The 22,337-nt window shown below is 48.9% G+C and overlaps 2 protein-coding genes across 3 annotated transcripts; one reads left to right on the top strand and one right to left on the bottom strand.

Moving 5' to 3' along the window:
• Positions 1–2,295: 2,295 nt before the first annotated feature.
• On the top strand, positions 2,296–6,702 carry HDHD3 (haloacid dehalogenase like hydrolase domain containing 3). Of its 2 annotated transcripts, none has more exons than XM_040405056.1 (2): positions 2,296–2,332; positions 5,907–6,702. In XM_040405056.1, exon 2 carries the CDS (start codon positions 5,923–5,925, stop codon positions 6,634–6,636), a length of 714 nt encoding a protein of 237 aa, XP_040260990.1. In that variant the 5' UTR covers positions 2,296–2,332; positions 5,907–5,922; the 3' UTR covers positions 6,637–6,702. The 2 variants fall into 2 exon arrangements, with proteins under 2 accessions (XP_040260990.1, XP_040260989.1); XM_040405055.1 differs by lacking the exon at positions 2,296–2,332 and adding an exon at positions 3,576–3,694.
• A 1,605-nt stretch (positions 6,703–8,307) lies between these two features.
• BSPRY (B-box and SPRY domain containing) lies at positions 8,308–21,057 on the bottom strand. Its single transcript, XM_040405715.1, has 6 exons — positions 20,624–21,057; positions 13,891–13,989; positions 11,904–12,134; positions 11,790–11,815; positions 11,342–11,466; positions 8,308–9,612 (listed from the first exon to the last, which is right to left on the bottom strand). Exons 1-6 carry the CDS (start codon positions 20,999–21,001, stop codon positions 9,092–9,094), a joined length of 1,380 nt encoding a protein of 459 aa, XP_040261649.1. The 5' UTR covers positions 21,002–21,057; the 3' UTR covers positions 8,308–9,091.
• Positions 21,058–22,337: the final 1,280 nt, after the last annotated feature.

Here is a 22,337-nt window from a genome sequence, read left to right as displayed (position 1 = left end):
GGCTCATACGTGACCAAGATGGCCGACTCTGTGTGGGGTTCGGCTTATAAAATAAAAATTAAAATCTGATAAACGTCTGATTTATTAATATTATGCCTTTTATGCCGATTTTCTTTCCTTGATCACAACCAGATTTTTAACAGCCCATCCTTACCCTCTCTTCAGCGATCTCCCCTTTGTGTGACTGCTGCTTATCTAGGTTCATGCAGCACAACGGACCCATCACTTCACCACTGACCCCTTTGCGATTTTCCGTTTTTTTTTTACTCCCTGCCTTCCCGGAGCCGTAACTTTTTTATTTTTCCGTTCACATAGCCGTATGAGGGCTTGTCTTTTTCCAGGACAAGTTGTTATTTCTAATGGGACCATTTAATATCGCAGGAAAAAAATTCCAAATGGGATGGAATTGGGGGAAAAAAATGCCGTTCTGCGACAGTTTTATGGGTTTTGTTTTTACGGCATTCACTGTGCCCTCCGTTCTCCAGGTCGGTACGATTACAGCGATACCACGTTAAAAACTTTGGAAAAACATTTTTTTTTTTTTTTTCCTCGCCATATTCTGACCCCCATAACTTTTTTTTTTTAATAGTTCCGTCTACAGAGCTGTGTGAAGGCTCATTTTTTGCAGGACGGTCTTTAGTTTTGGGCGGTGTAGGGCTTTTTTTTTTTGGTCACTTTTTATTCAATTTTACTGGGGAAGTAAGGCGATTAGAATTCACTGCTGCTGTTTCTGTTTTTTTCGCGGACCGTATGCGGAACCATTCACCGCAAAAAAAAAAAAAACGGAAGCTACATTCTGTTTCCGTATTTCCGTTCCGCAAAGTTATAGAACATGTCCTATTATTGTCCGCATTACTGTCAAGGATAGGACTGTTCTATTAGGGGCCAGCTGTTCAGTTCCGCAAAATACGGAATGCACGCAGACGTCATCCGTTTTTTGCGGACCGCAAAATACATACGGCCGTGTGCATGAGCCCTGAGGCATAGAGGCCTAGTACAGGCTCTGGCTTATTGCTTCATTGGAACGTCTTCCCCAATCTCAGCCAGGGGACGGTGTTCCTGCCTGGAAAGTGCGCGCTTCCGGGTTTTTTTTGCCTTTCAAATGTTGTCACATTTAAACACGGCATCTGAGGAGTTAAATGTCTGCGATTGGCATTACCGCCGACCACAGGCATTAGCCCCGGGTGGCTGCTGTATGAAACAGTGGGTACCTGGTAGCAATGGCACTCCAGAGCAGACGCCATCTGTAACCCCCATAGAAGTGAATGGAGCGCCGGAAATTGCACGGCAGTCTATAGGTTTAGGATATCTGATCGGTGGAGGTCCGGCCTCTCCTCTGTGAACTAATCATAAGGTCTGACCTCTAGGACCCCCTCCATGCCTCAGGACGAACAGGCCCCAGTATTGGTTTAGCCCTCTAGCCCCATGCATGGGGGCGTCTCCACCTATTTATTCATGTGACGCCTTGGCTGCGGCCCCTTCGTTGTCAGGACAGAGAGTCATGTTCTCATACTGCATGTACTTGTGACAAAACCTCAGCTGTGAAGAAGTACTAATTCAGGACTGGTCAGACGAGCCTTAATGTGGGTGTATGTTGGCATCCGTGTTACATCTGCGAATCCCAGCCCCCCCCCGTAGATGACCCCCAGCATCATAGGGATTGCTGAAATTAGTTTGGATCATCAGACCCGTTGTCAGGCCAGGATTTATGCATCCAGATCATGGCCGTCTGGTGAGGCTGCAAACATTAATTCTGTCATTCAGTGACAGCAAGCAGAGATCTTGCAATTATATATTCATGAAACTGAACAAGCAATTTTTTAACCAGAATTTTATGAATGGAGCGGTATGTATATATTCATATACTCACTGTAGAAAGGTGCTTATATATAGGTACTACAGATATAAATACCCACCACGATTACTGCTCTTTGGAGGTATACCTATGATGGAGGGCTAAAATAGACTAAATGTCGATCACTCCGTGATAACCCTCAATTTATGTGTCACATGGGGTCCAGACATATGTGGAAAATCCTGCTAGAATTCTAGATATGGATCCTTCTCCAGCAATAGCTATTCTGATTATGTCAGGGAATTGCCATTTAAGCATTTCTCTAACACATTCTGGAAAATGACTCCAAATAGTTTAGTACATTTCTAAGGCAATAATGAATTAGGTGTGCGAAAGGTTGTTTAATGCATAGGCATATCATTACTGGGCGGTATCGCCTGGAATGGGCGGAACCATAGTTCAAAACGATTGTTTCCCGGGGGAAGATTATATAGCCGGACCAGAGTCTTCTCATCACAGTTCCGGGAGCTGCTTCCGGTGAGTGAGGTCGGGGGAGCAGGGAGGTCATGTGACAGGGTTCGCACACTGATACTCGGGGACAGGGGGTGTTCATGGGGCGGGGGCGTGTTCCCTGTGGCAACCAATCCGGTCGCGACATGTTATAACGGGGCATACGCAGAGAGAATAAAAGCTGTGATCTGATTGGTTTTTAGTGCAGACTCCCTGTTGGCACACACATAGCAGTGATTACAGGGGGGTGTGAGGAGATGTCACATTGTGCTCACACAACAACGGGGAGTAGGAGAAAAATCACCACAAGAAAAGACACAAACCGTATTCGCATACCTATTACCTCCCAGCTTCTGAAAACCACAAGGAGGGACAATATTAGCGACGCACATTTCTCGCCGCAGCAATTATTTTCATACTAGGCCACACCTTTAACTCCGCACAAAGCATAACTATACACACCCATACCCCACATAGTAATTATTCTCCCTTTGTGCCCCCTCACAGTAGTTATGCCCCTCACAGTACTTATCCCCAGGTATGTGCCCCCTCACAGTAGTTATGCCCAGATATGTTCCCCCTTCACAGTAGTTATGCCCAAATAGGTGCCCTCTCACAGTAGTTATGCCTAGATATGTGCCCCCTTCACAGTAGTTATGCCCCCTCATAGTAGTTATGCCCAGGTGTGTGCTCCCTCACAGTAGTTATGCCCAGGTATGTGCCCCCTTCACAGTAGTTATGCCCAGATATGTGCCCCCCTCACAGTAGTTATGCCCAGATATGTGCCCCCCTCACAGTAGTTATGCCCAGGTATGTGCCCCCTCACAGTAGTTATGCCCAGGTATGTGCCTCCTCACAGTAGTTATGCCCAGGTATGTGCCCCCTCACAGTAGTTGTGCCCCCTCACAGTAGTTATGCCCAGATAGGTGCCCCCTCACAGTAGTTGTGCCCCCTCACAGTAGTTATGCCCAGATATGTGCCCCCCTCACAGTAGTTATGCCCAGGTATGTGCCCCCTCACAGTAGTTATGCCCAGATATGTGCCCCCCTCACAGTAGTTATGCCCAGGTATGTGCCCCCCTCACAGTAGTTATGCCCAGGTATGTGCCCCCTCACAGTAGTTATGCCCAGGTATGTGCCCCTCACAGTAGTTGTGCCCCCTCACAGTAGTTATGCCCAGATAGGTGCCCCCTCACAGTAGTTATGCCCAGATAGGTGCCCCCTCACAGTAGTTAGCACCTACACAGCTCTGCAGATCGATGTGCGAGGGCACGGCTCCTCGCTTCATCATTACAATCAGCTGAGAGCAGGACGTACCTTAGCCGTTCCGTGACCGCGGGACAGCCGCTAAAATCTGGGACTGTTCCGCCGGATCTGCGACAGTTGGGAGGTATGGGGTATTAGTGCAAATTACCCCAGTTTCCCTCTCAGATTATGACTAGAGATGAGCGAATTTCACATTTTGAAATTCGTTCACTTTTCGTTTGGTGGTAAAAGCAAAATTGCGTTATGGATTCCGTTACCACCGACCATAACACAATTCTATGACGGAATGCCTTTAGAGGCATTCCGTCATAATAGAAGTCTATGGGCTGCAAAACGGATCCGTCCCGTTTCCGTTATGCAGGGGGAGTCCATAACGCAATTCACCTTTTACCACCAAACGACGCGTGAACGAATTGCATAACCTGAAATTAGTTTATCTCTAATTATGAGACATGGAGTCAGCAACCTCCGGCACTCTAGCTGTTGTGAAACTACAACTCTCAGCATGCACGCGTCTCAGCTGTTCTCTGGAACTACCACAGAAGTCAATGGAGCATGCTGGGAGTTGTAGTTTTACAACAATTGGCGTTTGGGAGGCTGCTGACCCCAGCGTCAGAGCATAATTGCTAACTTTTTAGAAGGGAATTTCCAAAAATGGCGAGTACAAGGAGGCGCAGTTTGCGAGTTGCATAAAATATTTATTCTTTTAGATTACTAATTACTAATGAATACAAATTCCCCAGAGCCCCTCAATAAACACAGACCCCCCCTTCCCCCAGAGCCCCCAAAATAACAGAGCCCCTCAATAAAGACAGACCCCCCTTCCCCTAAAATAACAGAGCCCCTCAATAAACACAGACCCCCCCCTCCCCCAGAGCCCCCAAAATAACAGAGCCCCTCAATAAACACAGACCCCCCCTTCCCCGAAAAAATAACAGAGCCCCTCAATAAACACAGACCCCCCCATTCCCCAGAGCCCCCAAAATAACAGAGCCCCTCAATAAACACAGACCCCCCCCTTCCCCCAGACTCCCTCAATAAACAGACCCCCACCTTCACCAAAATAACAGAGCCCCTCAATAAACACAGACCCCCCCTCCCCCAAAATAACAGAGCCCCTCAATAACATTCAATACAGATACCCCTAGACTCCCTAAATCAATACAGCCCCCAAACCTATAGACTCCTAAGACCCGTCCCCCAGAATATAAAATCAAACCCCAGACCAGACCCCCCCAATACAGATTACCCTAGAGCCCCTTAAAGGGCTATTCCACCTGTTACAAGTTGTACACTATCCACAGGGGTCCAACTGCTGGGACCGCCACTGATCATGAGAATGGGCCCCCCCATACCACTCGGAGCCCCCTGAACACACACCTTGCCCCTCCATTCAACTCTATGGGAGCACACCGCTCAGCTATGAATGGAGCGCCAGTGCTCATGCTCAACCTGCCCCTCCGTTCATTTTGGGGGGCTCTGAGAGTTGGGGGTCCTGTCGCTGATCTAATGCCCTGCGGATAGGGGATAGCTTTTAACTACCAGCATACCCCTTTAACTTAAAACGGTTTTCTGCGATTTTTTTTACTGATCAGTATCTGATCGTTGGGGGTCTGACATCCGGGACCCCCGCCAATCAGCTGTTTGAGAAGGCAGCAGCACTCCTTCTCTCAGCTCTCCAAGCACAGCGCCATACATTGTATAGTGGTCGTACTTGGTATTGCAGCTCAGTGTAATTCACTCTACATCAGTGGTTCACACATGCTGGGACTTGTAGTTCCACAAATCCCAGCCTGTGCATATTGCGTAGGACGCTGCCAATAGACCGTATGTACATATGGGTGCAGGGAAGGTGTCAGGGCTTGCACCTGAGCTGGTTCTCGAACAGTTAATCCTCTGGGGCACGTATTATGCATTGATATTTACACCTTGGCATTGACTATGGACTGTGTACATATTGCGCCCATCGTGGCAGGGAGGGGATAAGCTGGCTATGGGATCATGAAATTGTGCAGGGAGGCGGGGGTGAAGAGAATCTGCCTGAAATGAATGGATGAGGCGGATGGACACGACTGAATTCCAGGGCGTGCGTGTAATTTAGGAGAGGTGACTGCTCCACCTTCTCTCATCGCCGGGAGACAGAAACGTCTCGCACCTTTGTAGTATCGCTCATTTTCACGAATGCCTTAAAGGGGCACCCAGCCTGTAATCATTCACACAAGTTGAATGTGTCATTCCCTGTGTCCAGAACCTATGAGTGATATCTTAGAATTTATAGTGTTACTGGCCCTTTAAATAGTAACTCTGCTACACTGCAACTAACTGCTGTCTCCTAGATCTGCAGGACCGAAGATGACGCTCCGGCTTCTAACGTGGGACGTGAAAGACACTCTTCTCCGTCTCCGTCTTCCCGTTGGTCAGCAGTACCAGGCCGAGGCCAAAAGCAGAGGCCTTCAAGTTGACTCCGCCGCCCTGGAATCTTCCTTTCGACAAGCGTACCGCGACCACTGCCGTCTCTTCCCCAACTATGGCCTGTCCCAGGGGATGACCTCCCACCGGTGGTGGCTGGACGTGGTGTCTCAGACCTTTTGCCTCGCCGGCATCCAGGACAAGAAGATCCTTCAACCCCTGGCCGAGAAACTCTACCAAGATTTCAGCACCGCCAAGTACTGGGAGGTGCTACCAGGCGCCCGCGAGGTGCTGAAAGAATGCGGTGAACTGGGCCTCAAGATGGCGGTGATCTCCAACTTTGACCGGAGGTTGGAGGACATCCTCAGGCAGGTTGACTTAGACGGACATTTTGATTTTGTGCTGACCTCCGAGAGGGTCGGGGTGGCTAAACCAGATTTAGGTATTTTTCACAAGGCCCTTAAGCTGGGGGGCGTGCCGCCGCAGGGCGCCGCTCACGTCGGGGACGACTATGTGAACGATTATAAGGCGGCAAGAGAAGCCGGGATGCTGAGCTTCCTCCTCCTCCAGGGCCGTCTCAGGGACGACGTCCCTCCAGATCACGTGATCCAGTCCCTGGATCAGCTCCTCCCCAGACTACGAGGGGCTATGAAATAACAGGGGGGGGGGGGCTCATAATTCACTCGTCTTAAAGGGGTTCTCCAATAAATCCAAGCAATCAAATAATGTGTGAAAAATGATATCCCATCGGGGTGACAACCTTTCTGATTGTCATTACAGGGGTTGTCACCCAGCTTTTTCACTCTCCAGAAAAGCAAGGATACATCCCCCTGCTCCTGGAATACTTCCTAATCAGAGTTTAGGAAAGCTGGGTGACTACCCCCCGTAATGGTGGCCAGATGGGAAACCTGTCTGGCCACCACCAAGGGTTGTCACTCCGCTTTTCCAGACTCCAGAATGGCAAATATGTCTAGTTATATAGTATTACAGAGTAGTGCAATGTATCCTTGCCTTTCTGGAGTCTGGGAAAGCTGAGTGAAAACACCTTTAATGGTGGACAGACTGGTTGTCACCCAGCTTTCCCGGAATCCAGAGTAGACAATATGCTCAGTCATACAGTAGAACAGGAGCAGAGGAATGTAGACTTGCCATTCTGGAGACTATAATGGAGGCCATAACTCAGAGAGTTTAGGAAAGCTGGGTGATGACCAGATGGAAAATCAAGGTGACAACCTGTCTGGCCACCAATTTAAGGGGTTGTCACTCAGCTTTCCCAGAATGGCGCATATGCCTAGTATTCGTGTTACAGAGCAGTGGGATGTATCCTTGCTTTTCTGGAGTCTGGGAAAGCTGGGTGACAACCCTTGTAATGGTGGCAAGATAGGTTGCCACCCTGATTTCCCAGCCGGCTGCCATTACACTAGTTGTCACCCAGCTTTCTGAGACTTCAGTGTAACAGGAGCAGAGGGCGGTATACTTGCCTTTTTGGAGTCTGGGAAAAGCTGGGTGGCCCCCCCTTCCCCTATTGGTGGCAATCGAGGTTGTCACCCGCCCACTGTTCTTGTAATTCTGTGCATATTTACCATTCAGGAATCTAGGAAAGAAGGGTGATCTGTAGCATTCATGTCTCCTCACCCAGCTTTCCCAGAAACAGATACGACTAAGAAGCTTGGATTTTCTGCATATTTTTCTGGTGGGTCCCTTTAAATATGTCCGCTGCAGTTTTCTGTGCCAAGGGTGCAAAGTCCATGGCGCTCCCACGCACGGCTAGGGACGTGATGCGGCTCCGAGTAACCTCAGCCGGCCGTTATCTGCTGGGCACGTGAACAGGGGGCGTTACAGGAGCGCAGTCGCTGCGTAAACTACAGATGTAAACCAGGTTCTGGCTCGTGGCCCCTGACGGGAGCTGGTCGAATGGATGTGCCAGCATATGGCGCCCTGCCGTTACTAAGAGGGGGCCCCACGTTTTTTAAACGTAATGTGTGACGTGAGAAGTGAGCGCAGTATATAACGTACAAAAGTGACGTCACTCGGCACGTGTTATAACGGTATAATTTATATTCCATCCACACAGCTTTTATACATTTTGTGCAAATATTCTTTGAAGAATTTCTGAAATCTTCGGACATTCGTCATATCGTATGGAATGCTCCGGGCAACGGCGATTTGATGGACGCCAAACTTACAAAAAATATTGCGCTGCCATCCACTGACCACGTTCCTGTCAAATCGGATAAACAGTTCACATGTTCTGATGCACTTACCTGAACCAGACCCCCCCCCCATACACATGCATGCTCAGCTCAGCTTGCATTTTCAATGGGGGAGAGGGGAGTAACCGCTGCCAGACACATCTGGCAGCGTCTTATCTCCCATGAGAACTAAGGATAGGGCATGCTGAAATACAACAGCCCGATCCTTCCTTTTCCATGACCATGATCCTCTGGTGTGGGAGGAAAGTTGGGACACCCCCCCAACACGTCATATGGTCAGCCAGCCCTATTGACATTGCTGCAGTCAGCATTTAACTTACCGCACGTATTCCACCTCTTATTGTTGTCAACGGAAAGTCGTTCAGACGTTCCGCATTGAACAGGGATAAGTCCCTTCTTGTTGAGCATACAGCGCCACTTTTGTGCACAGGTTGTTTCTGGTATTACACTTCAGCCGCATTCACCTCATTGGGGATAAGCTGCAGTACCAGATACATCCTGTGGACAAGGGTGGCGCTGTTCCTGTAAAAAAGAAAAGGGGGGTCTTGAGAGCTATGGACCGTAGATGCGGTAATACCCATGGAGTCACACAAGATTTACGTTGGGTTCTGTGGCGTGGCCATCTTGGACCTGGCTACAATGCCATCCTGGGGTCCAAGGTGAGATCCCATGTCTGACATCACCAACCATAGACAAGGAAGGCACTAGGGGACCATGACAGGCCAACCATATCCAACCATTGGATAGACACCAGGTATGGTCCAGCTTCTGGAGAACCAATCCAAACTGAAGACTGAGCTTTGGGTGGAGTGCTCTTTTTACGTATGTAACAACTTCACATACATTATATAAAACTCTAGAGTCTCTTATATGCCCATAAGTACCTCCTCCGTCTCAGGTCACTTCTCGAGACTGATGCTCTCGTCGGCCACGGCAAATACAGGACTGACCGGAGAGGTAAACGTTGTCTGGTGACTGTACAGGATGACACAAGAGGAAGGGTCAAAGAAGATCAGCTCTCCAGCGTCCATGTCCACCAAGACGCCAACTTGTTTGGGACCCTTCAGGAGTTCTACAGTCTGATGCTGAGAGTCGTAGGAAAAACTGAAGTCTTTGTCGTAACGGGAGAAGATCCAGGAAACCGGGTTGTATCCTAACCGGGCGTCGTTGCCTGAGCCCTTGCGGGCGATGGTTCTGTAGGTGATGCCGAGCTTGTAGGCACAACATGTCTCCACGTTCACCTTCCACATGTGGATGCCCTTCTGGAAAGACTCTACTGCCAAGCAGTTGGGCCAGTGGTCAAACCTTTCAGGTCCATCTGGATAGTTCTTTGCCTTCTTGTGAAGGAACTTAAGGCTGTTGTCTGATAAGGCGAGGAGGGGGCTCATGGTCTTCTCATCAAACGTGAGGCTTTCACAAGCTAAAAATAAGAAATGTCCGGTCATCTTCTGAGGCTACAGTAGAAGATACTCATCAGTGGTGCAGTGTAAGGAGTCTTATACTGGCCGGAGGTGTAGGAGAAGACAGGAGAAGGTGTAGTGTCATACTGACCAGAGGTGTAGGGGAGGACAGAAGAAGATGGTAGTGCCTAATACTGACCAGAGGTGTAGGAGAGGACGGGAGAAGGTGTAGTGTCTTATAATGACCAGAGGTGTAGGAGAGGATACGAGAAGGTGTAGAGTCTTATACTGACCGGAGGTGTAGAAGAGGACAGAAGAAGGTGTAGTGTCATACTGACCAGAGGTGTAGGAGAGGACAGGAGAAGGTGTGGTGTCATACTGACCAGAGGTGTAGGAGAGGACAGGAGAAGGTGTGGTGTCATACTGACCAGAGGTGTAGCAGAGGACAGGGAAAGAGGATATATGAAGGTGTAGTGCCTCATTGACAGGAGGTGTAGGAGAGGGCAGGGTAAGAGCACTTATGAAGCTGTAGTGTGTTATGCTGACAAGAGGTGTAGGAGATGACAAGAGAAGAGTATATATGACGGTATAGTGTCTTATACTGACCGGAGGTGTAGGAGAGGACGGGAGAAGGTGTAGTGTCTTATACTGACCAGAGGTGTAGCAGAGGACAGGAGGTGTAGTGTCTTATACTGACCAGAGGTGTAGGAGAGGACAGGAGAAGGTGTAGTGTCTTATACTGACCAGAGGTGTAGGAGAGGACAGGAGAAGGTGTAGTGTCTTATACTGACCAGAGGTGTAGGAGAGGACAGGAGAAGGTGTAGTGTCTTATACTGACCAGAGGTGTAGGAGAGGACGGGAGAAGGTGTAGTGTCCTATACTGACCAGAGGTGTAGCAGAGGACAGGAGAAGGTGTAGTGTCTTATACTGACCAGAGGTGTAGGAGAGGACAGGAGAAGGTGTAGTGTCTACTGACCAGAGGTGTAGGAGAGGACAGGAGAAGGTGTAGTGTCTTATACTGACCAGAGGTGTAGGAGAGGACAGGAGAAGGTGTAGTGTCTTATACTGACCAGAGGTGTAGGAGAGGACGGGAGAAGGTGTAGTGTCTACTGACCAGAGGTGTAGCAGAGGACAGGAGAAGGTGTAGAGTCTTATACTGACCAGAGGTGTAGGAGAGGACAGGAGAAGGTGTAGTGTCTACTGACCAGAGGTGTAGGAGAGGACAGGAGAAGGTGTAGTGTCTTATACTGACCAGAGGTGTAGGAGAGGACGGGAGAAGGTGTAGTGTCTACTGACCAGAGGTGTAGTAGAGGACAGGAGGTGTAGTGTCTTATACTGACCAGAGGTGTAGGAGAGGACGGGAGAAGGTGTAGTGTCTTATACTGACCAGAGGTGTAGGAGAGGACGGGAGAAGGTGTAGTGTCTTATACTGACCAGAGGTGTAGGAGAGGACGGGAGAAGGTGTAGTGTCTTATACTGACCAGAGGTGTAGGAGAGGACAGGAAAAGAGGATATATGAAGGTGTAGTGCCTCATATTGACAGGAGGTGTAGGAGAGGGCAGGGTAAGGAGATATATGAAGCTGTAGTGTGTTATGCTGACAAGAGAAGAGTATATATGACGGTATAGTGTCTTATACTGACCGGAGGTGTAGCAGAGGACGGGAGAAGGTGTAGTGTGTTATGCTGACAAGAGGTGTAGGAGAGGACAGGAGAAGAGTATATATGACGGTATAGTGTCTTATACTGACCGGAGGTGTAGCAGAGGACAGACAGGGCCCACAATCTGTTCAGTAATGGACTTTGACAACAATCCATGTTAAAGTTTAACTTTTCCGACTCCTGAGGTTCCAGAATTCCTTCTGCTTCTTCTGTTCTGCAGAGGGAAGGCAGACTGCACATGATTAAAGATGAAGGCAATGGCCGCCGTCACATCAAACACTGACAACTTTGGAAATATTCTTCTTTTACAAATCCTCCTCCAGTTTTGTGTACACAGCTCCTATGCAGACCCATGATACCACACACAGAAGTAGAGGATGAGTAGAAGGGATCAGGATTGTTTGTAGTCTGTTACCATGGAGACACATACGCCTGCATTGAAGCAGTGGACATTTGACGTAATCACTGAAGAGCGGAGATTTCAGTAGTATGGCGGTTTTAGCCATTTATACAGTGGTGGATATAGAACACACTGACCTGTCCTCCATCTTATTTTCGGTGACCTGGGGAGAAGAAGACAAGGAAAAAAAAGTCAACAAAATGTTCCAATAAAATTCCTTTAATCCAGAATCTTCACAGATGATTACGTACAATGAGGTTGAGGTCGTCCATCTTGGTCAACATGTCCACCAGGTAGTTCCTGATCCCGGACAGCTTCTTGGTGGACTCCGTCCAGTGGGCCTTCTGGGTGAGAACCCCTTGCTGTGCCCGCTCCTCCTCAGCGTGGATCTCCTCCAGGAGGCGCTGCTCTTCACTGTCACACACGTTGCGGATAAAGTTCAGTCGCTGGATGATCATCTCGCGAGCAGACCTGGCCCTGCTCTGTAACACAGGTGCGGGGCTCGTTACAGTGTATCAGTTCTCTCTAACAGAGCGGATGCAAATCGTCAACTTAGCACCTCCCCACTGAATGATGTTCTTTTTTGCAGATTGAATCCACAGCTGCATTCATAATTCTGCGTGTTTCACAGTAGCAATCTCTCAGCTTTCCCTGCAGGTTCAGTGTGTACACAGAACTTTCTCTGCTGCATACATTATACAGCATCTGCTATAGGAAGAATAGGCTCCGCTCAGCCACTTGAGCTGATTGATTCCAGCAACCAGCAGAATTATAAATCCAGCTCTGGAGTATAATACAGAATGTAACTCAGAATGAGTGCAGGATAAGTAATGGGTGTACAAAGTGACTCCACCAGCAGAATAGTGAGTGCAGCTCTGCAGTATAATACAGGATGTAACTCAGGATCAGTACAGGATAAGTAATGTATGTACACAGTGACTCCACCAGCAGAATAGTGAGTGCAGCTCTGGAGTATAATACAGGATGTAACTCAGGATCAGTACAGGATAAGTAATGTATGTACACAGTGACTGCACCAGCAGAATAGTGAGTGCAGCTCTGGAGTATAATACAGGATGTAACTCAGGATCAGTACAGGATAAGTAATGTATGTACACAGTGACTGCACCAGCAGAATAGTGAGTGCAGCTCTGGAGTATAATACAGGATGTAACTCAGGATCAGTACAGGATAAGTAATGTATGTACACAGTGACTGCACCAGCAGAATAGTGAGTGCAGCTCTGGAGTATAATACAGGATGTAACTCAGGATCAGTACAGGATAAGTAATGTATGTACGCAGTGACTGCACCAGCAGAATAGTGAGTGCAGCTCTGGAGTATAATACAGGATGTAACTCAGGATCAGTACAGGATAAGTAATGTATGTACGCAGTGACTGCACCAGCAGAATAGTGAGTGCAGCTCTGGAGTATAATACAGGATGTAACTCAGGATCAGTACAGGATAAGTAATGTATGTACGCAGTGACTGCACCAGCAGAATAGTGAGTGCAGCTCTGGAGTATAATACAGGATGTAACTCAGGATCAGTACAGGATAAGTAATGTATGTACGCAGTGACTGCACCAGCAGAATAGTGAGTGCAGCTCTGGAGTATAATACAGGATGTAACTCAGGATCAGTACAGGATAAGTAATGTATGTACGCAGTGACTGCACCAGCAGAATAGTGAGTGCAGCTCTGGAGTATAATACAGGATGTAACTCAGGATCAGTACAGGATAAGTAATGTATGTACGCAGTGACTGCACCAGCAGAATAGTGAGTGCAGCTCTGGAGTATAATACAGGATGTAACTCAGGATCAGTACAGGATAAGTAATGTAATGTATGTACACAGTGACTGCACCAGCAGAATAGTGAGTGCAGCTCTGGGGTATAATACAGGATGTAACTCAGGATCAGTACAGGATAAGTAATGTATGTACACAGTGACTGCACCAGCAGAATAGTGAGTGCAGCTCTGGGGTATAATACAGGATGTAACTCAGGATCAGTACAGGATAAGTAATGTATGTACGCAGTGACTGCACCAGCAGAATAGTGAGTGCAGCTCTGGAGTATAATACAGGATGTAACTCAGGATCAGTACAGGATAAGTAATGTATGTACACAGTGCTGCCCAATTACTGTCCTGAGGTCACACGGCTATGACACTGATGTGCACAGAGCACAGTATAAGGAGGCTGTGACCGCCCTCTAAGGACCTATAATTACCGCCACTCGTGGGATCTTGGCTGGAAGCGAGTCGGCGAGATACTTCTCAATCCCAGCCGTCTGTAGCTGCAGCTTCTCGCACTGATCGACTATCTTGTTCTGGGGGAGAAAGCGTTTCATTAGTATCGTCTCTGACAGCAGCGCAGATCAGAGGGATCAACGGAGAATCTCCGCGACGGGGTTAACCCCAGATCTGACATGTTCAGTACTGCACGCTGTCAGTGAATAGAAACAATCTCACGAAAACCCTGCGCCGATCGTGTTTGACTCCAGGGTTCTTCCGCAGAAGGTCTGATACACTGTAACGAGCCCTGCATCTGCGTTGTCTGTTCATGATGTAAACACGCATGCTCTCTTTCACTGACAGCAGGCAGAGATCTTGGACGGTGACAAATTAAAACAATTGGTAAAGCCTTCCATTATAAGAATCCCTTTCAATAAAAACATAAAATGCAGTGAGTTAGGGGGTGGAGCATGACACAGAGAACCTCTGTGTCATGCTCCGCCCCCTCCGGTATAACAGATTACTGATATAATCTGGCTCGGTGCGGTGATCAGTTGCTACACGAAATTGATACCCGTCAATCGTCACCACAAGCCAGGGTCGGTAACCCAACTCCCAAGGTGCTCGGTGCTGTACACTCCAAGAGCCAGGAATTCAGGCTGGGTATAAAGAGTCCATTGTGCCCGCCCCAGACGGAGAGAACGCGGTATTGTTGTCACAGCGGACACGAAAATTCTCCCCCCTTCCCATCTGAAAACCAGCTCCACATTCCTGCTGGGAGTTTTCCAAGCATACTGAGCTTTTTCTCCCATTTAAAGGGACAGTCCACGTTAATATCTATTTAAAGGGGAGTTCCACTTTAGCATAATTTCACGCCACAAACCCCAGACCCGGTCAAATTTTCGTAGTTTATTGCGCTGTTTAAACACTAGCACTATGTATGAAAGAATTTGGTTTATTTGTCGTTTCCACATAGACAGGTTTGGCGTATTGGGACCGCACCATCTCAGGGCAATGCATTTACGTGCCATGAATAAAGACTCCTTTAAAAATATAGACAGGTAAGGCTACTTTCCGAAAGCGTTTTTCTTTTCCGGCACTGAGTTCCGTCCTCGGGGCTCAATACCGGAAATAACTGATCAGGCATATCCCCATGCATTCTGAATGGAGCGTAATCCGCTTAGGATGCATCAGGACGTCTTCAGTTCAGTCATTTTGACTGATCAGGCAAAAGAGAAAACCGCAGCATGCTACGGTTTTATCTCCGGCCAAAAAAACTGAACACTTGCCTGAATGCCGACATTTTTTTTTTCCATAGGAATGTATTAGTGCCGGATCCGACATTCAAAATACAGTGAAAAAAAAAAAATGCCGGATCCGTTTTTCCGGAAAGACGGATCCAGCATTTCAATGCGTTTGTAAGACGGATCAGGCATTTTTCAGACTGATCAGTCTTACAAATGCCATCAGTTGGCATACGTTTTGCCGGATCACTCAGACGTGACCCCCGTGGATTGGGTTAGTGTTTTGGCCTCCTTCCAGGTTAGTTGCGCCAATCTGTGGACGGGCTTCCAATTTAGTAGTTTATTCCTTATATGACCAACTAAGGGATGAATAATGAGCGACAGGGTCCGGGAGTGTTTATTAGTGATAATTACCCCAAGATATTTGAATGTATCCACCACCTTCAGCCTCTCCACATGAGATGGGCCTGTCCAGAGGCATAGACACCCATTTACCCCAGTTTAGGCTACTTTCACACTTGCGGCAGAGTGATCCGGCAATCAGTTCCATCGCCAGAAATCCGGCAATCTGCATGCAAACGGACAGCATTTGTAGACGGATCCGTCTCTCCGTTTGTCACACAGACATAGTATCCGTTTCTATTTTCTTTTTCACATTTTTACCGTCCTGCGGGAAGGACGGATCCGCCGGCATGTCGGTATTTTTAATGCCGGCACTAATACATTTCAATGTAAATTAATGCCGGATCCGGCAACTGATCTGGAATTTTGGACCGTGATAATACCGCAGCATGCTGCGCTATTTCCTCCGTCCAAAACGCCGTTCAGTGACTGAACTGAAGACGTCCTGAACGGATCGCTCTCCACTCAGAATGCATTAGGATAAAACTGATCAGTTTTTTTCCGGTACTGAGCTCCTATGACGGAACTCAATACCGAAAAACAAAAACGCTAGTGTGAAAGTACCCTAATTGCAGACAAGAATAGGACATGTTCTATTTTTTTGCGAGCCGCGGCCCGGAGGTTTGGGGCACACAGTGTGCTCTCCGCATCTCTTCCGGCCCCATAGAGAATGAAGGGGTCCGATATTGCGGAACGGATGCGGACCCATTTGCGGACGTGTGAATGGACTGTTGAGTAATAAAATATCAGGTTGCTTCCATGAATGACTCCAGCAATTCTCCTGTTTCCAGAGCTGCACGGAGGGTGGCCAGTAGTCACGGAGCTATAGTCCCTTCGTGTATTTGGATCGGGCCCAGGTGACTTCCCATTATTGAGATCTGATTTCTTCTAGGATAATCGGTTGGTCTAATTGCATACTTTGTTCTGCTGTGAACTTTCCAGAGAGGCACTTATCTCTATTTCCGAAGTCGTTATGCTGGTTTTATATGGCCCTCGGTAGAACTGTGTAAGGCCCCTTTCACACGGGCGAGTATTCTGCGCGGATGCGGTGCGATTTGCTTGGTGACTAGGTGACGATCGGGATGGGGACCTGATCTTTATTATTTTCTCTTATACCATGGTTATAAGGGAAAATGATAGCTTTCTTAATACAGAATGCAAAGTAAATGAGGGATGGAGGAGTTAAAAAAATAATTATAATTAAACTCACCTCATCCACTTGTTCGCGCAGCCCGGCTTGTCTTCTTTCTTCTTCTTTTGAGGACCTGGGAGAAAGGGACCTTTGGTGACGTCACTGCGCTCATCACATGGTCCATCACCATGGTGATGGACCATGTGATGAGCGCAGTGACGTCACCAAAGGTCCTTTTCCTCCCAGGTCCTCAAAAGAAGAAGAAAGAAGACAAGCCGGGCTGCGCGAACAAGTGGATGAGGTGAGTTTAATTATAATTATTTTTTTAACTCCTCCATCCCTCATTTACTTTGCATTCTGTATTAAGAAAGCTATCATTTTCCCTTATAACCATGGTATAAGGGAAAATAATAAAATCTACACAACACCGATCTCAAACCTGAACTTCTGTGAAGAAGTCCGGGTTCGGGTCTGGCTACCAAACATGCCGATTTTTCTCACGTGCGTGCAAAACACATTAAAACGCTTTGCACTCACATCGAAAAATCGCGCATTTTCCCGCGACGCACCCACATCCTATCCGGCCCTCACACGTGATGCCCGTGTAAAAGAGGCCTTAGAGGTGGTATTGGTGAGATGTGTCCCTTGAAGACATTGAATTTGTGGGCTAGAATTTCTGATAAAGGCAAGCACCTTTGCGGGGTTCACAGACCCCTGACATTCCAGCTCAGCCATGGATTTCAAGGCAGCCGGTTTGTCATAGGTGGAGCGCAGCGCAGCGGGTGTATTGGTGTGCATCATTACTATATAACCAATAAAACATTATTCATTTCAGTTCAAACAGAAAAACACAGTTCAGAACTTAAACTTTTGCTTTCTATGAAAACACTTAGATTTTGGGTTGGTATCTACCCCAAACTATTGGCCAGTAAATCCGGGATGCCTCCGGCGGCGATGACTATCGGCAGAAGCATGCGGGCTTGTAGATATTAAGACAACCTTAGCTAGACAAACACAGAGTGCAATCATACAACGGTATGTGATCAGCAGAATTGAGGCAAATAAAGCGAACCCAGTTGTTGTCCTCGGTTGGCGGCCGGACCCTGGAAATAAGGAGAGTCTCAGCGTCTTGGGGGGATCTTCTTCGTAGGGCCAACCACTCTGACGCTCCTCCAGGGGAGGAAAAGAAGACTGCCCTGTCTCCGTCCACCACTCTAAGTCTTGCAGGATAGCAATATGGGATGCTCGCTCCCCTCAGTCGTCTTTTAACCTCCATGAACGTGGCTTGCTGTTTTTGCAATTCCATGGAAAAGTCCGGGAATTTTAAGTTTTAACTTCATCTAGTTTCCCCATTAGGGATGTCCTACATGCCATTATGGCGCCCAGGACTTGGGCGAGTTCTTCCTGGTCCTCCCCAGGGGATGTTGTAGGCGTTGGTGTATTTGATGCCGTACTTGCCCTGGTATGGACGTTCCGTTGCGGTAATGGCGACCGCGATCCTTCCACTGCAGTTTTTCTGCAGTGCTCTGCGTTTTTTGTGGACCCATTGTTGTGTCAGGGTACTTAACTGTCTGTTGTAACAATATCAGGCTCAGTATATTCCTGTATAGGTCCCTGGTATTATTTTGCTGAGGGATTATTGTTCCCTGGGTTGCTGGTTACAGTCATATATAGGGCAGTTACAACGTCCAGGCTCAGTATATGGTTGGGAAGCCAAGGGCTCGCTGAGTACATATCATAGGCAGGCGCCTGCTACTTGGTGCGCTATCCCCCTCCGTCTTTACTGGGTAGTGGAGGGCAGGGAAGATGGCCGACTGGCGGGAAGACCAGGGGAGGGGTTCCTCTAAACTTCAGCGGGTATCTCTGACTGCCTCCTGCTCTCTTCCTTCCTCAGTGTGTCTGGGCTCGCTGACGCCTCCCAGTTTGGCGTGTCACGCGGCTTCTCACGCTCCCGACTCGGCACCTCCGTACACTGCTGCCGAGCCATTGTGGCTGTCTCTATTCTGGTGGCACTGTTATGGAGGTCATTGTGGCTGTCTCTATTCTGGTGGCACTGTTATGAAGGTCATTGTGGCTGTCTCTATTCTGGTGGCACTGTTATGCAGGTCATCGTGGCTGTCTCTATTCTGGTGGCACTGTTATGGAGGTCATTGTGGCTGTCTCTATTCCGGTGGCACTGTTATGAAGGTCATCGTGGCTGTCTATATTCTGGTGGCACTGTTATGCAGGTCATCGTGGCTGTCTATATTCTGGTGGCACTATTATGGAGGTCATCGTGGCTGTCTATATTCTGGTGGCACTGTTATGTTGGTCATCGTGGCTGTCTATATTCTGGTGGCACTGTTATGTTGGTCATCGTGGCTGTCTCTATTCTGGTGGCACTGTTATGTTGGTCATCGTGGCTGTCTATATTCTGGTGGCACTGTTATACAGGTCATCGTGGCTGTCTATATTCTGGTGGCACTGTTATGTTGGTCATCGTGGCTGTCTATATTCTGGTGGCACTGTTATGCAGGTCATCGTGGCTGTCTATAGTCTGGTGGCACTGTTATGTTGGTCATCGTGGCTGTCTATATTCTGGTGGCACTGTTATGCAGGTCATCGTGGCTGTCTCTATTCTGGTGGCACTGTTATGGAGGTCATCGTGGCTGTCTCTATTCTGGTGGCACTGTTATGCAGGTCATCGTGGCTGTCTATATTCTGGTGGCACTATTATGGAGGTCATCGTGGCTGTCTATATTCTGGTGGCACTGTTATGTTGGTCATCGTGGCTGTCTATATTCTGGTGGCACTGTTATGTTGGTCATCGTGGCTGTCTATATTCTGGTGGCACTGTTATGCAGGTCATCGTGGCTGTCTATATTCTGGTGGCACTGTTATGTTGGTCATCGTGGCTGTCTATATTCTGGTGGCACTGTTATGCAGGTCATCGTGGCTGTCTATATTCTGGTGGCACTGTTATGCAGGTCATCGTGGCTGTCTATATTCTGGTGGCACTGTTATGCAGGTCATCGTGGCTGTCTATATTCTGGTGGCACTGTTATGTTGGTCATCGTGGCTGTCTCTATTCTGGTGGCACTGTTATGTTGGTCATCGTGGCTGTCTATATTCTGGTGGCACTGTTATGCAGGTCATCGTGGCTGTCTATAGTCTGGTGGCACTGTTATGTTGGTCATCGTGGCTGTCTCTATTCTGGTGGCACTGTTATGGAGGTCATCGTGGCTGTCTTTATTCTGGTGGCACTGTTATGCAGGTCATCGTGGCTGTCTATATTCTGGTGGCACTATTATGCAGGTCATCGTGGCTGTCTCTATTCTGGTGGCACTGTTATGCAGGTCATCGTGGCTGTCTCTATTCTGGTGGCACTATTATGGAGGGCTATCTTATGGTGCAGTAGTTGGCGGTTTTATTACATGAAGTATACAGCGTGCAGGGCGTGCACCCAGGACGTGAGTGAAAGGAAATCAGTGACATTCCTTCTCTTCCTCTCCCGTTCTCCCTCCCCCTATCTTTAAATAGACCGGCACCCAACTTTCCTAGAGTCCTGAATGATAAATCTGCCCAGACATGACGTGCTGCCCCCCATGCCCTTGGGCACAGTGCAGATATTTAATGCTTATTATCATTCAGATCAATTGCCACAAATCTGCCACCTGTGAATTCACACTGGAGGTCACCCAGCTTTCCTAGGGATATGAACCCCCATACAAAGGACACGCCCGCACCTGTAGTCATGGGCACTGCCAGGATTGCTTGGCACAGAGAGAAGGTTATGAATACCAAGAAGACACAATCTCTGCAATGAGTCAGGTCTCTGCTGCGGCTCACTCCCCCCCCCCCCTCCAGCCTCCACACAAGGGTGCTCCAGCATTAACCCTCGCCTGCACTGCAGGGTGGCACCACAGGGGCATAGCTCTGCAATGCAGTGGGGGTGCCAGGACCACTACTCACCCGGATCTGAGATGCCCTTTCTTCCACCGACTTGGTCCTGTGTGCCTGGCAGCTGCCCAGGGATTTGCATTGGGCACAGATGAGCTTCTGCTCCTGGTAGCAGTAGAGGCTGAGCTGCTGTCCATGCTGCCTGCAGGTGTCCACCACCGAGGGGTCTGTGGCTCCCTGCTGCTCCTCATCAAGAGATGGGTGGTCTTCAAGATTAATGGTCTCCTCCTTGGAGATCTCCAGGGATAAGGTGGCCAGATCAGGGATCCACTCCACAGCAAAGGGAGACTTCTGGTCCTGAAGGCTGTCCAGCTTCTCAGATCCACCCCAGGAATGAGATCCAGTGATCACCCACAGCGGAGGCTGAGGGTCTCCAGGAGCAGAGGACATCCTGGACCCTGGAGAGAACAGATCTAGGTATGGTAGCTGCCTGAGCTCCTTGCACCTGTTCCTCAGGTAGAGGGAGACTCCTCCCCTGGGAGGAGCCAAGTGGTGACAAAGCTGAAAGCTTGCTACAAAGTTACCAAGGAGAAGCCGTCAGATGTTCTGCTCTGGAGGAGACGCCCCCCATAACAGAAGCCGTGAGATGTTCTGCTCTGGAGGAGAAGCCCCCCATAACAGAAGCCGTCAGATGTTCTGCTCTGGAGGAGACGCCCCCCATAAAAGAAGCCGTCAGATGTTCTGCTCCGGAGGAGACGCCCCCCATAACAGAAGCCGTCAGATGTTCTGCTCTGGAGGAGAAGCCCCCCATAACAGAAGCCGTCAGATGTTCTGCTCTGGAGTAGACGCCCCCCATAACAGAAGCCGTCAGATGTTCTGCTCTGGAGTAGAAGCCCCCCATAACAGAAGCCGTCAGTTGTTCTGCTCCGGAGGAGACGCCCCCATAACTGAAGCCGTCAGTTGTTCTGCTCCGGAGGAGACGCCCCCCCATAACTGAAGCCGTCAGATGTTCTGCTCCGGAGGAGATGCCCCCCATAACTGAAGCCGTCAGATGTTCTGCTCCGGAGGAGATGCCCCCCCATAACAGAAGCCGTCAGATGTTCTGCTCCGGAGGAGATGCCCCCCATAACTGAAGCCGTCAGATGTTCTGCTCCGGAGGAGATGCCCCCCCATAACAGAAGCCGTCAGATGTTCTGCTCCGGAGGAGATGCCCCCCATAACTGAAGCCGTCAGATGTTCTGCTCTGGAGGAGATGCCCCCCATAACAGAAGCCGTCAGATGTTCTGCTCCGGAGGAGATGCCCTCCCATAACAGAAGCCGTCAGATGTTCTGCTCCGGAGGAGATGCCCCCCATAACTGAAGCCGTCAGATGTTCTGCTCTGGAGGAGATGCCCCCCATAACAGAAGCCGTCAGATGTTCTGCTCCGGAGGAGACGCCCCCCATAACAGAAGCCGTCAGATGTTCTGCTCCGGAGGAGACGCCCCCCATAACAGAAGCCGTCAGTTGTTCTGCTCTGGAGTAGACGCCCCCCATAACTGAAGCCGTCAGATGTTCTGCTCCGGAGTAGACGCCCCCCATAACTGAAGCCGTCAGATGTTCTGCTCTGGAGGAGACGCCCCCCATAACAGAAGTTGTCAGATGTTCTGCTCCGGAGGTGACGCCCCCCATAACAGAAGCCGTCAGATTTTCTGCTCTGGAGGAGACGCCCCCCATAACAGAAGTTGTCAGATGTTCTGCTCCAGAGGTGACGCCCCCCATAACAGAAGCCGTCAGTTGTTCTGCTCT

This window comes from Bufo bufo, chromosome 8 (genome assembly GCF_905171765.1).
Source record: "Bufo bufo chromosome 8, aBufBuf1.1, whole genome shotgun sequence".
NCBI classification, from domain to species: Eukaryota; Metazoa; Chordata; class Amphibia; order Anura; family Bufonidae; genus Bufo; species Bufo bufo.
The sequence above is the reverse complement of the archived record's forward strand: the minus strand, read 5'-3'. Positions and strand labels throughout refer to the sequence as shown.